At 43.5% G+C, this 13,700-nt stretch overlaps 1 protein-coding gene across 2 annotated transcripts in view; it reads right to left on the bottom strand.

Annotated features, from left to right (window-relative positions):
* The window catches only part of THOC1 (THO complex 1), a 33,716-nt gene extending 21,216 nt beyond the window's left edge, over positions 1-12,500 (bottom strand). The window contains exons 1-5 of one of the 2 annotated variants that reach the window (XM_040354042.1): positions 12,332-12,500; positions 7,179-7,252; positions 6,582-6,642; positions 3,135-3,201; positions 1,050-1,168 (exon numbers count right to left, since the gene is read on the bottom strand). In XM_040354042.1, coding sequence (XP_040209976.1) covers positions 1,050-1,168; positions 3,135-3,201; positions 6,582-6,642; positions 7,179-7,252; positions 12,332-12,379 — 369 coding nt within the window. In that variant the 5' untranslated portion in view covers positions 12,380-12,500. The remainder of the gene's footprint in view (positions 1-1,049; positions 1,169-3,134; positions 3,202-6,581; positions 6,643-7,178; positions 7,253-12,331) is intronic. The other variant, XM_040354043.1, reaches the window with a different exon arrangement.
* Between the last annotated feature and the right edge of the window lie 1,200 nt (positions 12,501-13,700).

Raw genomic sequence — 13,700 nt, 5'->3', positions numbered from 1 at the left:
AGTGGACGTCTTTGGACGTAATTTTAAAAGGATTACCCGCGCGCCACTGGGGGGCGCGCGGCGGGTAACCACTGTGCCGCCGCATCGCTGGGGACCCGATGCGTGTACCTGGCGGCTGCGATGTCCGCCGGGTACACGCGATCGTGGGAAACACAGCCGGTAACAGCAGGGACGTGGAGCTCTGTGTGTAAACACAGAGCTCCACGTGCTGTTAGGGGAGAGAAGACAGATCTATGTCCCTTGTAAATAGAGACACAGCATCGGTCACCTCCCCCAGTCAGCCCCCTCCCCCCACACAGTTAGAACACACCCAGGCTACACAGTTAACCCCTTCCTCACCCCCTAGTGTTAACCCCTTCCCTGCCAGTCACATTTATACAGTAATTAGTGCATTTTTTTAAATGTGAATGGTCCCAAATTTGTGTCGAAAGTGTCCGATACGTCCGCCGCAATATTGCAGTCCCAATAAAAAAAAAAAAAAAAAATATCGCAGATCGCTGCCATTACTAGTAAAAAAAAAAAAAATAATGAAAAAAAATCATAATTCTGTTCCCCATTTTGTAGGCACTATAACTTTTGTGCAAACCAGTCGCTTATTGCGATTTTTTTTTTACAAAAATACGTCGAAAAATACGTATCGGCCTTAACTGAGAAAAATTTAAAAAAATATATAAAAAAATAAAAGGGGATATTTATTATAGCGACAAGTAAAAAAAAAATATATATATTTTTTAAATTGTCGCTCTTTTTTTGTTTATAGCGCAAAAAATAAAAACCGCAGAGGTGATCAAATACCACCAAAATAAAGCTCTATTTGTGGGGAAAAAAGGACGTCAATTTTGTTTGGGAGCCACGTCGCACGACCGTGCAAATGTCAGTTAAAGCGACGCAGTGCCGGAAGCTGAAATTTCGCCTGGGAACGAAGGTTTTTTTTTTAGGGCACCAATACAGAAAAACAGGAATTCGTCATTATTGCGGTTATGAGCCTTTTTTAGCGTTTTCTCCTTCTGGGACAGGATCCAAGTATACCTTAAAGCACTTTTACTTACGGCTTTCCATGTTCCAACATTTTTTTCAACAAATGTAAAGATTCTATCGCAGTGGTCCAGAGGAAGACAGTCGAGGACATCTCCCAAGAGCACAAAAGGTGTGGTAGCTGTACAAATACCTTCATGAAAAAATAAGTATAGTTTACGGTATAGTTAAAAGTAAAAACACTTAGTATGCCAACCAACCGTACATGACAGCTATAAGTGTCCCAAACCCTTTGACCCCCACCCCAAAAAAAGAATCACCCAATTATATATGTAAAAAAATACACAAACACAAAAGGTTTTAAAAATCCAGTCATCTTTCTTTAAAAATGAAAATATTTCTGAATTCACCTACCACATATTAACGTCTATATTCAAAATAAATGTTTTGCCACAAATCCATTTTGTCATAAATAAAAATTTTTTTTGAAGAACAAAATATCATTGCATACCCCAGCTGATAAACATGCCTGCATTTACCACTTCTCTACCGCCATACGCGTATATACTGTATACAGCCCGGTAAGAAAGTGGTTATACCGGGATCATGGTTGGAGCCTCCAACCATGATCCGGTATCATTTTTTTTATCCTCTTTTATGTAAAAGTTATCTGAGGGGCCAAGCAGCTGCTGTATTACCATTACAGGTGGCGGAAGAGGGTCCAACCTCCCTCCCACCGCTGCCTTTACCAGGCTCCCCCCTGCCACGTTGTTCCTTCCACTGTATGACGTTGCAATGGGACAAAAAATAAAAACACACCTTGATGGGATTATAACCCTCCCTTTACTTTATCCCCAAAAAAAAATTGTTTTAAAGTACTATAAAGGGGTTGTAAATGTTTGTTTTTTTATTTTCTAAATGGTTCCTTTAAGCTAGTGCATTGTAGGTTCACTTACCTTTTCCTTCCATTTCCCTTCTAAATGTTTTTTTTCCCCCTTTGTCTGAACTTCTCACTTCCTGTTCCTCCTTAGTAAGCTGTTCTAGTTGACTAACCCCCAGCTAGAACAGTTCGGATGATGGGGACAAGCTTACCGAGGAGAAACAGGAAGTGAGAAATTCAGACAAAGAAAAAAAAAAATTTAGACGGGAAATCGAAGGAAAAGGTAAGTGAACCAACAATGCACTAGGTTAAAGGAACCTATTTAGAAAAAAAAAAAAGAAAAAAACTAACCTTTAAAACCCAGTTAAGTCTTTTGCTTGTAGAGAGCAGCATGATCCAGGGTTACAAAGAAACATAACTTGGACACAATGAAAAAGTATGATCTGGGACAGCAAAAGCACTTGTTATTTGGTGAAAGTATTACAGGGGTTGTAAAGGTTCATGTTTTTTCACCTCAATACATCCTATGCATTAAGGTAAAAATGCATTCGGCGATTGCAGGGTCCCCAGTGAAGCTTTACAACCCCTTTAATATTAAAATTAATTTTAATCATTTGCTTGCTTTATCTCCTTCTCTCCCATCTAGCAGCGACACTTCCTCAAATGGCAGCAATGAGAATGAAAACTTGGGAGCCCAGGTGCAGAGATTTAGGTTGACAGTGTCCACTCAAACCTCTGGCAGCTTTGGTTGCACCGACTTCTTCCTCCCAAAGCATTTCCGTTCTGATGTTTGGAAAATTAGTGCAAATTTGATTGGTCTCTTCTGTATATTGCTTAGGTGGGAACACACAGATACAACAGTGGCATGCCAAACATGCTTAGAAATGAACTCTAAATAAAAGTATCTGGCCAGAGAGTCAGTAGTGCTCATAATAAGAACATACTGCAGAATGGTTCAGAAGTTTCTGCCTTTCGATAATGACAGTAGACCAGTAGATAAAGACCAGCTCCACTGTGCTGTGGACGTGATGCAAGACCATGAGGGCTTCCTATTTACCAAACAGAACAAAGGCGATACATTTTATTTAAAAAACAATTGAATGGTTGTGCGCTGCCCCCAGTAATAAAAGTGTAAATCACGTCCACCTTTATGAAGTTTGATTGTATATAAAATTAATTTATGGATTTATGTTTGTTTATGTGGTAGCGCTGCTAAATATAAATAGGCATTTATATCGGTCTTTGATACATTTCATATGTTCAGATTTAAAGTTCATACCTTCTGTAACGCCATTGATGGCAAGAGAAATAATCGCAAGACAGTTCTCACAAGATGCTTGGTTAATCTACAATAACACAAATAAACAAATGTATGAAATAAAGTGAAATAATCACTGTTACCAGCAAACAACTACAAAGTCAGAGAAGGAATGAAACAGTACACACTAAGCAATAAACACCATAATAAAATATACAGGTACCAAAAATACCTCAGCTAAAGCACTGCTGCAATGGTGAACACCTATTCTGCCTTCCTTCCAAAACTTTAAGCACCCATTCAGAGCCATGCAATGCAGTAACGCGCTTTCAATGAAAATATCACAACGTGGCACCCCAAACAAGACACCACTTGAAAAATTCCCATGAAATATGCACTTTGCTTGTTACAATAAAATAGTTATATATAAATAAAAAAAAAACTCTCATTTCCCATTAAAACATTGTGCAAATATGCGAACAGATGCTCACCATCCCTTTACATCAGGGATCCTGAAACTACGGCCCTCCAGCTGTTTTGCGGAACTACACCTCCTACGGGGCATTGTAAAACTCTGATATTCACAGACATGACTAGGCATGATGGGAATTGTAGTTCCTGAACACCTGGAGGGCCGTAGTTTGAAGACCCCTGCTTTACATCCTATCTTTCTATTGGGAAAACTGTATAGTAACAGTAGTTATGCAAAAATGTACTTAGGTTTTAGACGGCACTATGAATATATGGATAATGTTCTAGGTACTTTTATCATATGGAGTCCCTATTTAGGCAGCCACTTATATTCCCCTTTGCAACATAAGCTTATAATAGGAGTGTCCAATAATCCAATTAAACACTTATTCCATTGTAATTATAATTAGTGTAAAGATAATCTCCTGTCATCACTTTCAAAGACTTGTTGATTTTAAGAGAACCGTAAATCTGTCATGGGCTTCAGTAATATTTAAAGTCTCGGCTTATTTATTCAATCCAATATATCATATACATAGTTTGTTCTGTGGACACATCCCCACCAATGTAACTAGAACTGTTTCACCTGCAGTACTGTTATGTAATTACTTTTCTTTTCCGCTGCCCAGTGCAACCAACAGGTTTCCCATATGCAGTGGAATGAGACAGAGCAGGTCCCCATGGAGGGCAAGTCATCTGCCCATGTCACATTGGTAAGGCGGCAGGACCATGTCTGATGAAACGGACACGTTCTTTCCTATTACAGGAGTTTGTCATTTCACATGAAATTAAATTGCTCCCCAAACATGTCGCTTGTAACATTATCCCAACTTTGAAATGCCTCCCTCAGCACTTAAAGTAACTGTCTGGTATTGGACACAACACAGGATAGAAAAACAGTAGATGACTGCAAAAAAAAAGTAGAGATCCAATAAACAGCGACACATACAAACAGTCCACTTTATGTTGCTCCCAATAGTTAATCTAATCCAGATTATTTTTCCAAAGTAACATTTTAAACATGAATTCTAACTTTTTCACTAGAACTGAATGGAATGATCAATCCCAGCATAGATCATACCTCTGTACCATTCTGCTCTGTTGTCTGCAGATCCTCTGGTATTCTGGGTTTAGTATCATGCGACACTCTGCATATCCTGCTGATAGACTCTGTCCCTTCCACAGCAGCTAGAGTCTGCAACACTCCCCTTTGTAGTCTTTTAGGCTATGCAAGTGATGCAACTTTCACAGCTCTGATGGTGGGTGGGATGCATTCGATTCTGCCCATTCAAACCTACAGAAAGAGTCCAAACCTCCCAAGTCATACACAGCTAGCTATGCTGCTGCTGGGCAGAATTAAATGGATCACAATTAGAATTCAATCCTGCCCAGTTATCTATGCCAACCAGTGTGAACAGGGAGAGTCCCAAACAGTAACCATAGGACCCACCAATGTCAACTCCCAGGACTGGTACAAGCGACTCCCATAGCCAGCCCTGACAGAGGCTGGAGTCGCTGCGCTTGTGTACATAGCTGGATTGAGCTCAGGTAAGGGGGGGGGGGGGTGAAAAACCTTAAGGCTTTAAACCCATTTTTTTTCCAAGTCCCTGCTTTCCCTTTCCCTATTTTTTTTTTTAAAGTTGGATAGATATTGTCGTCATTTTGATTCAGTGGTGTTAACCCCATCCACACGTGTGACTGGTCATGCGACTTTGGATTTCAAATTCAGATGACAAGTCATACCCTATGTTTTCCAATGATTACTATTCATACATGTGTGACTTAAAGTCGCAGCAACTTTAAAGTAGTTCATGCACTACTTTGGCCTGACTTTCGTGCAACTTGAGGGCCACAGACTTCAATGTTAACCCTTAGAAGTTGAATGAAAATCTTGCATGAATGTTGCACATTCAACAGTGCTGCAACAGTGGGTCTGACTTTGCAGAGGGACATCAAGTCACATCCAAGTTGCTCGACTTGAGTCGAAGTATGAATGCAGCCGTTTGAACAAATCCAAACTCTCCTGAGGTACATTGTTGGGCAGAAAATGCTGACATATGAGGAACGACTACAAGCACTAAATGTATTCCCCCTGGAGAAGAGACACTTGAGAGGTGATATGATAGCAATATACAAATATCTCAATGGCAGTCCCAGTGTAGGTAGGAAACTATTCAGTCTCAGAAAGTGCAAGACAACACAGGGCCACACAATGAGATTTGAACAGAAGCGGTTTAACCTTAAAGTGGGTCTAAACCTGATTCATACAATTTGACCCAAGCACATCTATCTGTAGCGTTTACTTCTCTCTTTCCAAAGCCCTAAGTCCTGTGCCTTTTTGCTGCTCCATTCTTCTGTTATCAGCATGATAACTTCTGACAAGTTCTCCGGCAATCGTATAAAAAAAAAAACATCTTTAAAATTTGTGTCAGGGCGAGTGCTATAAATAGATTAGCAGAGAGCCGATTTATTTCCAGCACAGCTCTGCACATTCCTTCCTTTATCTGCAGTGTGTGTGTGTGTCTTTACTCCAACCAGCTATCACACAGTGTATGCCAAGACTTCACTCCCAGTGCCGAATGGGAAGAAGAAAAAAAAAAAAAAAAAAAAAAAAAAAAAAAAAAATCGAACTTGATGTGCACTTTGTAACGAATAAAGCAAGCTGAAGACAGCAGATATACAAGTAAAATGTATGTAGGGAGATTCGTTTAATCTCTGCGTATCATCTGTTTACTTCACTGGGTATATGTGAGGGTTTACATCCACTTTAAGCTGCGTAAGGGCCCTCTTACACTGTCAGGGCCGTAAGGATGTGGAACTCACTTCCACACTCAGTGGCATCAACAGGAATATTGATAGTTTAAAAGACTCTTGGACGTGCCTCTTAGCAAACACAGGGATATGGAAATTTATTATCTACACGAACACATATCCACACAGGCTGAACTGAATGGACTATTGTCTTTTTTCAAATGATTATTTCAATAGTTTACTTACAATTTCCTCCTCCAAAACACCTCTGAAAACTTGGTCAAGTGTCAGCTTTTTCTCATTTTCACTGCAAAACACACAAACAAATAAAATAGGGGAGAAGGTCAGATGTATGAAATGCATGGAAACAAAAATTAAAGAGGCGATTTCAGTCTCCTATGTAAAAATGAAACGTCAGCAGCAAAAAAAAAAAAAAAAAAAAAAACTTGTAGCTGCTGACTTTTAACAAACAGCCACTTACCCTTCCCATGATCAAACACCGTGCTCGGCCTGTGTGTGTGTGTGTGTCCACAACAGGATTTTTACTATAGGCACCTGGCTGTGAAAGCTTGCTGCTTCACAGCTGGGTGCCCACTGAACGGTCCAGCAGTCTTCTGGGACAAGTGACAGGTCCTAGAAGCCTGCAGGAGGGAGGAAAGAGAACTTCCAATCGCCTAGGCGGTTGGAATAGTGGGAGCGGGTACCTGTCAAAATCAAATACTCGCCCCCTCACCCCCCCAAATGCTCCATTTCACAAACAGGAGCCGGCTTAAAAGAGGAACTTCCCCTTTTGGGTGGAGCTCCGCCTTTAGTCATTTGCTGTGTCTTTAGAATCTGCATTACCTTCCAGCCACCTGGCTAAACGCAGTCAACAATTGCTTGGTGTTCTTGCTAGTCACAGCTTCTCTGGTAGCATTCTGAGAAATCAAGCAGAAATAAAAGCAGTGATAATCACATGAATACATGTCACCGGTAACATAATTTAGCCTTCTATTGCATAGAAAAAAGGCAGGTTGATAGAAGATTACAGCACAGAACAAATACGGCCACCATCCATTCAAAACCATTGTTAGTTTTGACGTCAAATATTTTATTTATTTTTGTCATAGTCTTGACTAAAATGCCGTCTTTGTTTTAGTTGGTTAAAATCTCCAGTCCATTTTAGTCAACTAAAAATCGACTTGAAGACCAGGCATTTTTCTGATATTTGTTGCTAGACAAGTTAAAATCCGTATTTGTTGCTGGAAAATTACTTAGAACCCCAAAACATTATATATTTTTTAGCAGAGACCCTAGACAATAAAAATTGAGGTTTTGCAATATTGTATGTCACACCGTATTTGCGCAGTGGTCTTTCAAGCACATTTTTTGGGGGGGGGGGGGGGAGGAACACATTCATGAATTGTAAAAACAAACAGCCAGCAAAGTTAGTCCAATTATTTTGTAGAATGTGAAAGATGTCATGCAGAGTAAATAGATACTTAACATGTCAGGCTTTGACAAATTTAGGTACTTAACTGCTTGCCGACCAGCCGCCGCAGTTATATGGCGGCAGGTCGGCTCTGCTGCGCGAGATCACGTAGATATACTACGTCATCTCGCCGTTCAGCCAATAGGGGCGATCGCTCATTACAGAACGTGAACCGGGAGCTGTGTGTGTAAACACACAGCTCCCGGTCCTGTCAGGGGGGGAAATGACCCATCGTCTGTTCATACAATGTATGAACAGCGATTTGTCATTTCCCCGTGTCAGTCCCACCCCCCCCCCCCTTCAGTTAGAACACACCCAGGGAACATAATTAACCCCTTCCTCGCCCTCTAGTGTTAACCCCTTCCCTGCCAGTGGAATTTTTATAGTAATCAATGCATTTTTATAGCACTGATCGCTATAAAAATGCCAATGGTCCCAAAAATGTGTCAAAGTGTCCAAAGTGTCCTCCATAATGTCGCAGTACCAATAAAAATCGTTGATCGCCGCCATTACTAGTAAAAAAAAAAAATATTAATAAAAATGCCATAAAACTATCCCCCATTTTGTTAAAGCTATAACTTTGCACAAACCAAACGCTTATTGCGATTTTTTTTTAATGAAAAATATGTAGAAGAATACGTATCGGCCTAAACTGAGGATTTTTGTTATATATATATTTTTGGGGGATATTATAGCAAAAAGTCAAAAATAATTTTTCAAAATTGTCGCTCTATTTTTGTTTATAGCGCAAAAAAATAAAAACCGCAGAGGTGATCAAATACCACCAAAAGAAATCTCTATTTGTGGGGGAAAAAAGGACGCCAATTTAGTTTGGGAGCCACGTCGCACGACCGCGCAATTGTCAGTTAAAGCGGTGCAGTGCCAAATTGCAAAAAGTGGCCCGGTCATTGACCACCAATATGGTCCGGGGCTTAAGTGGTTAAAAATCTCCATCTGCAACACTTTCAAAATGTTTATAGTTACAGAGAAAGTCTTGCACTACAATTATTGCTCTCGCTCCAACGATTCCTCACTTGAGGTTTGAACACCGATTACATTTTCAGGCATGACTTAGGCTCCATTCACACCTAGGCAGACAAATTTGCGGCGTTTTGTCGCCGCAAATCGCGGTACAAATAGCTGCATTTTGTACCGCGATTTGCGGCGACAAAACGCCGGTATTGTCCGCCTAGATGTGCCCCAGATTGACCCCCTCTATAGAGATGGTTCCCATCTCCTAGCCGAACGCCGAAAGCCGCCTGAAAAAAAGGTCCGGGACCTTTTTTCAGGCGGCAGGCGGCCGGCGTTCAGCGTGGAGATGTGAACCATCTCCATAGAGGGACATGTGTTTTCATCCCTCTGGCGGCAGCGGCGTAGCACTACAGGCGTAAAAACGCCTAGATGTGAATGGGGGCTTACATATGCGGTCGCTTCTCTGCGTGTTTGTTCTGATCACTTTTATTGCCGTCACAAGGAATGTAGTCTTTATGGAGGGATCTGGGTTCTATAGGACCCCGAACCCCTTCTCTGCACTTCAAAGTGTTCAAAAGGCCAAGATTGGAATTTTTGAATACTTTTGATTTATGAAAACTGGCGCTGTTGGCTTCCGAGTAAACCGGAAGGGATGTCATGACGTTGCTCCTGGGTTACCATATCCAAGCTCTGCTCAAAGCTGATTTCAGATTTGTTCGGGTCTCCAGCAACCTCCTGCTGCTTGTAATAACAGCAAAGCAGCCGGTTAGCACATTGATTGTTATTATAAGAGAGCCAACCGTCACTCTGGTACAACTGCTTCAAACCAATGACTTACAGGTATGCGATTTGGTGGCAAGTGGTTAAATTGTAACGCATTTAAGAATTTCTCTGGAATTGCCAAACTCATTATATACTCCTGCACTAAAAATCAAATAACCTGTTATTATTTATGTATTAGGATTTAAACATGCACTACAGACACAGATTTATTTATTGTGATGATAGATAGATAGATAGATAGATAGATAGATAGATAGAGATAGATACACACACACAGAGGTCGACAGATATGGGTTTTCTCTGGCCGATCCCGATATTTAGATATCGGGGCGGACGATTTTTTTTTATTCGACAGGTGGCACTGGCTCGTGGCACTTACAGGTGACATTGGCAAATGGCACTGACTGGCAGGTTGCACTGGATGGAACCAATTGGCACTGGAAGATGGCACTGATTGGCAGGTGGCACTGGCAGGCACTAACAGGTGGCACTGGCAAGAAGTACTGGTAGGCACTGATTGGCAGGTGGCCTAATTGACACTGGCAGGTGGCACTGGATGGCACTAGTTATCAGTGGCACATGGCACTGGCAGGTGGTCTAATTGACACTGGTTAGCAATAGTTAGCATTGGCAGGTGGCACTGGCAGGTGGCACTGGTTGGCACATGGCACCAATTGGCAATAGTTAGCACTGGCAGGTGGCACTGGATGGTTTCACAGCCTATAATGTAGCTGTGTGAAACTGCTCTCTGCATGATTCAGCTCACAGATTCAGTGTGATGTCGGAGGTGGGCGGGACCCGGGGTGGGTGGGCCCCAGCAGCTATCCAGCCAATGATCGGGCCGTTAAAGAAAGGGGCGGGCCGCATACATGTAGCGGTCCGCCCAGACCTCATCCCATTGGCTGATGTTGGATAGCTGGGTCCCGCCCACCCCATCAGACCTTGCTAATGACAGCTCCCTTCTCTCTCCTTAATGTTTCACCCACGCGGCGCTGCTCTGCAGAGCCACGTGGAGAAGGGAGGAGGAACCCCATGTTCCTCCACACTCTGCTGACACAGATGCAGATGTGTTAAATATCGGCCACATTTGTGGCCGAATAATACACACACATATTCACATACACACACACACAAACACGTATATAAGTGTGTCTTGCATAGCAGCTAAAGGGTTAAATAATGCCCAGGACTTCTTTGTGGAGCTGGTGTAAATAAGCAGCAATGAGTTCAGACGTGTTGCCAGACAATTTATTTCAAAGTGCTACCAAATTTACCGTAATGCGATAAGCACTACTTTTTCAGATGGTGCCAAACCAAACCGCAGTGTACTGCAGTAGCTTGCGGTTTGGTGGCTGCAAATGTGTTGCATTCGCGAAATGCGTTCAGGGTTCTATTAAAGCGGTTGTATACCGTTAGACGTTTTTTTTTTCTCCCTGCATGGTAAAGTCATAACGTGCTAGTATGCATCACATACTAGCACATTACAAGAACCTTACCTTAAAACAAAGCTGTTAGAGCGCCACAATGTCAGCGCTGCAGGCGGCCCCATCTTCACCTGTCTTGCTTTCGGGTTTCGCAGGCTCTGGCTCTGTGACTGGTCAGAGACGCGGTGACATCACTCCCGTGCATGCACGCAGGAGCCACTGTCCATGGCACAGGAATGACAACATGCATCTGTTCGTTCAGAGCGCATGTGCCAGTGAGATCACTGGCTGCTTTTAATGTAAATATCTTCTAAACTGTTCAGGTTTAGGAGATATTTACACTACTAGGGATGAGATCCGGCGTGTTCGCACACTCCACGTGTAGAGCCTGTCAGGAAGACGGCACTACGCTAATCAGGGAGACATTGCAGCCACGCATCGGGACAGAGATCAGGAAATGTCTCCCTGCCTGTGATTAGCGCAGCGCCGTGCTGACTTCCTGGCGTGATCTGCATGTGGAGTGTGCGAACTCACCAGATCTCATCCCTATACACTACCTACAGGCAGGGGCGTACTGACCATTCGGAAACTCAGGCACTGCCCGAGGGCCCCGTGCCACTAGGGGGCCCCATCAGGGTTGCCAGCCTCAGTAAAACCAGGGATAGTATGTAAAAATCTTTGTTTAAAAAAAAAAAAAACCAAGATTAAAGCTGCTCCGCCTCTCCAGTACCTTTTTAGTGTGTGTATGTGTATTCTGCGTGTATGTATACTGTGTGTCTGTGTATACGGTGTGGCCCCATAATTTATTGCCCGGGGCCCCATAATTTCCTATTGCCCGGGGGCCCCATGAGTTGTCAGTCCGCCCTTGCCTACAGGTAAGCATTACCTGTAGGTACAGGTCAGTAAAGGAAGTTTACTTCTTTATCAATCAATTGGCACCCATGCACATCTCGCAAGGGCAGTATGTTCACATGTGATGCGGGAAACACGCACAGAACGCACCTTTCCCACACTGCGTTCCGGTGTAAAGTGGCCCTAACGCCCCACAATTGGATGCCCAGTGTTCATGTGACCTAAGTGGGCTGCTCATAACCCTGTCCTGAAGGAACATGCACTGAACATAGGAATGGGGGAAAACATAAGCATGATATTCACTGAAGGACCAAACAATACATGTGCAGCTCAGGGACCACGGGGAAGTACATAGAAACTCCGGGCACAGCACCCCAGGCTGTCCCTATGAAGCTGACTGTAATTCTTGAAGAACCCGGAGGACGTCTTTGCACGTTGTTTCCAGGTAATATCAAACGAGATGACACAAGCACACAGTGGCGGGAACTACTCACCATAAATTTACTCCTCGCCTCCTGCAAGCTGAACAACAGCGGAGACATTCTTTACCGATTCTTACAATCTCCGTCCCTTGTTCATGACATCATCACAGAGCGCCGAGCTCTCAGGGAGGAAGGGAACATCACTTCCGGTAGGGGAGACATTCTAGCCACTGTGTGGAGATGTCGCTTGTACCGAGGCGAACGATGGAGTGGGCGGGGTTATGGGCTAGTGTAGTTAGGCGGGTCGTAGTGTGAGCGCCACTCAGTCATTTTAGGATGATGTGACAAGTAGAGTAACCAATCAAAGACATTTGTCTTTACACTGTTCAGTGATTTAGCTTTGCACATTTTGGAGTACAATGTGATTGTTGTCAAAGGTAGGTTACTGCGCTGTCTGTGAGTGTGAACCACTCTAAATCAATGAATAGAGTGATATATAATGAATGGTGAACTGCTGCAACTTTATGTGAGACACACGCAATAAATCAACCGGAATAAAATAAGCTGTGCTGTGTTAAAGAAGAAGTAAACCTAAAGTATTTATTTAAAAAAAACCTGCAAGTGTAGCGCCCCCTTACTTTCAGTAAAGGCACTACGCTAAAGTTAGTGGAAGAATGAGAGAGGTAATTTGCTCTCATTCTGAATTATGTCAAATTTGGCTGTCGCCAAATCTGGATTGTTCTGTGTGCCAGACTGCGTTCTAGGGATGAGGTACCATCCCTGGGCGGCAGGTGGCACCAGAGGGGTCCAGGCGGAGCCGTTTTTCCCCAGCAGCCAATTAGAGGAGTTTTCCATCGCGGGGCATGCTGGGGGGGGAGTATTTCTGTGGCGGAGGCCGTTGTTTTTGGTTCTTCGCAGGTTCCAGGTGCGGCACTCACCTTTAGGGTGTGCACACATCGCGGGCCCCACCACTATGGCCTACCTGGCCTGGGGTCGCGCACAACGCAGAGTTCCTGACTCTGGGCCCTCATGGCCTGGAGCGACTGATGCTACCAGGGGCCCCAGTGACTTACTGGGTCCCCCCTATACTGAAGAGATCCTAAGCTACGTGCTGTGCGGTGGGGGATCGGCTCAAGAAGAACCCGGAGGCAGGTTGTCTGAAAAGCTTGAACGAACCATCGGGGATCTGGGTGACCGAACACTGACAGATAACCTTAGTACTGTCAGTCGGTGGCCCCAAGAAGAAAGACTGGGGAGGATTGGCTCTGCTGTTCACCATTGTCAGCATTAGGCCTGTGGCAGAGGCCTCATCTGGCATCTTATTCAAAATGAGAGCCAAGTCAGTGGCAACTCTAAAGTGACAATTGGGCTGCCAGGCTCGTGGCAAGAGTCTGTCCGGGGGCACTTCACCCACTCTGGCTGGAGTGGTGACGAACTGTAT

The sequence above is a fragment of the Rana temporaria genome, chromosome 5, assembly GCF_905171775.1.
Source record: "Rana temporaria chromosome 5, aRanTem1.1, whole genome shotgun sequence".
Lineage (NCBI taxonomy): Eukaryota > Metazoa > Chordata > Amphibia > Anura > Ranidae > Rana > Rana temporaria.
The sequence above is the reverse complement of the archived record's forward strand: the minus strand, read 5'-3'. Positions and strand labels throughout refer to the sequence as shown.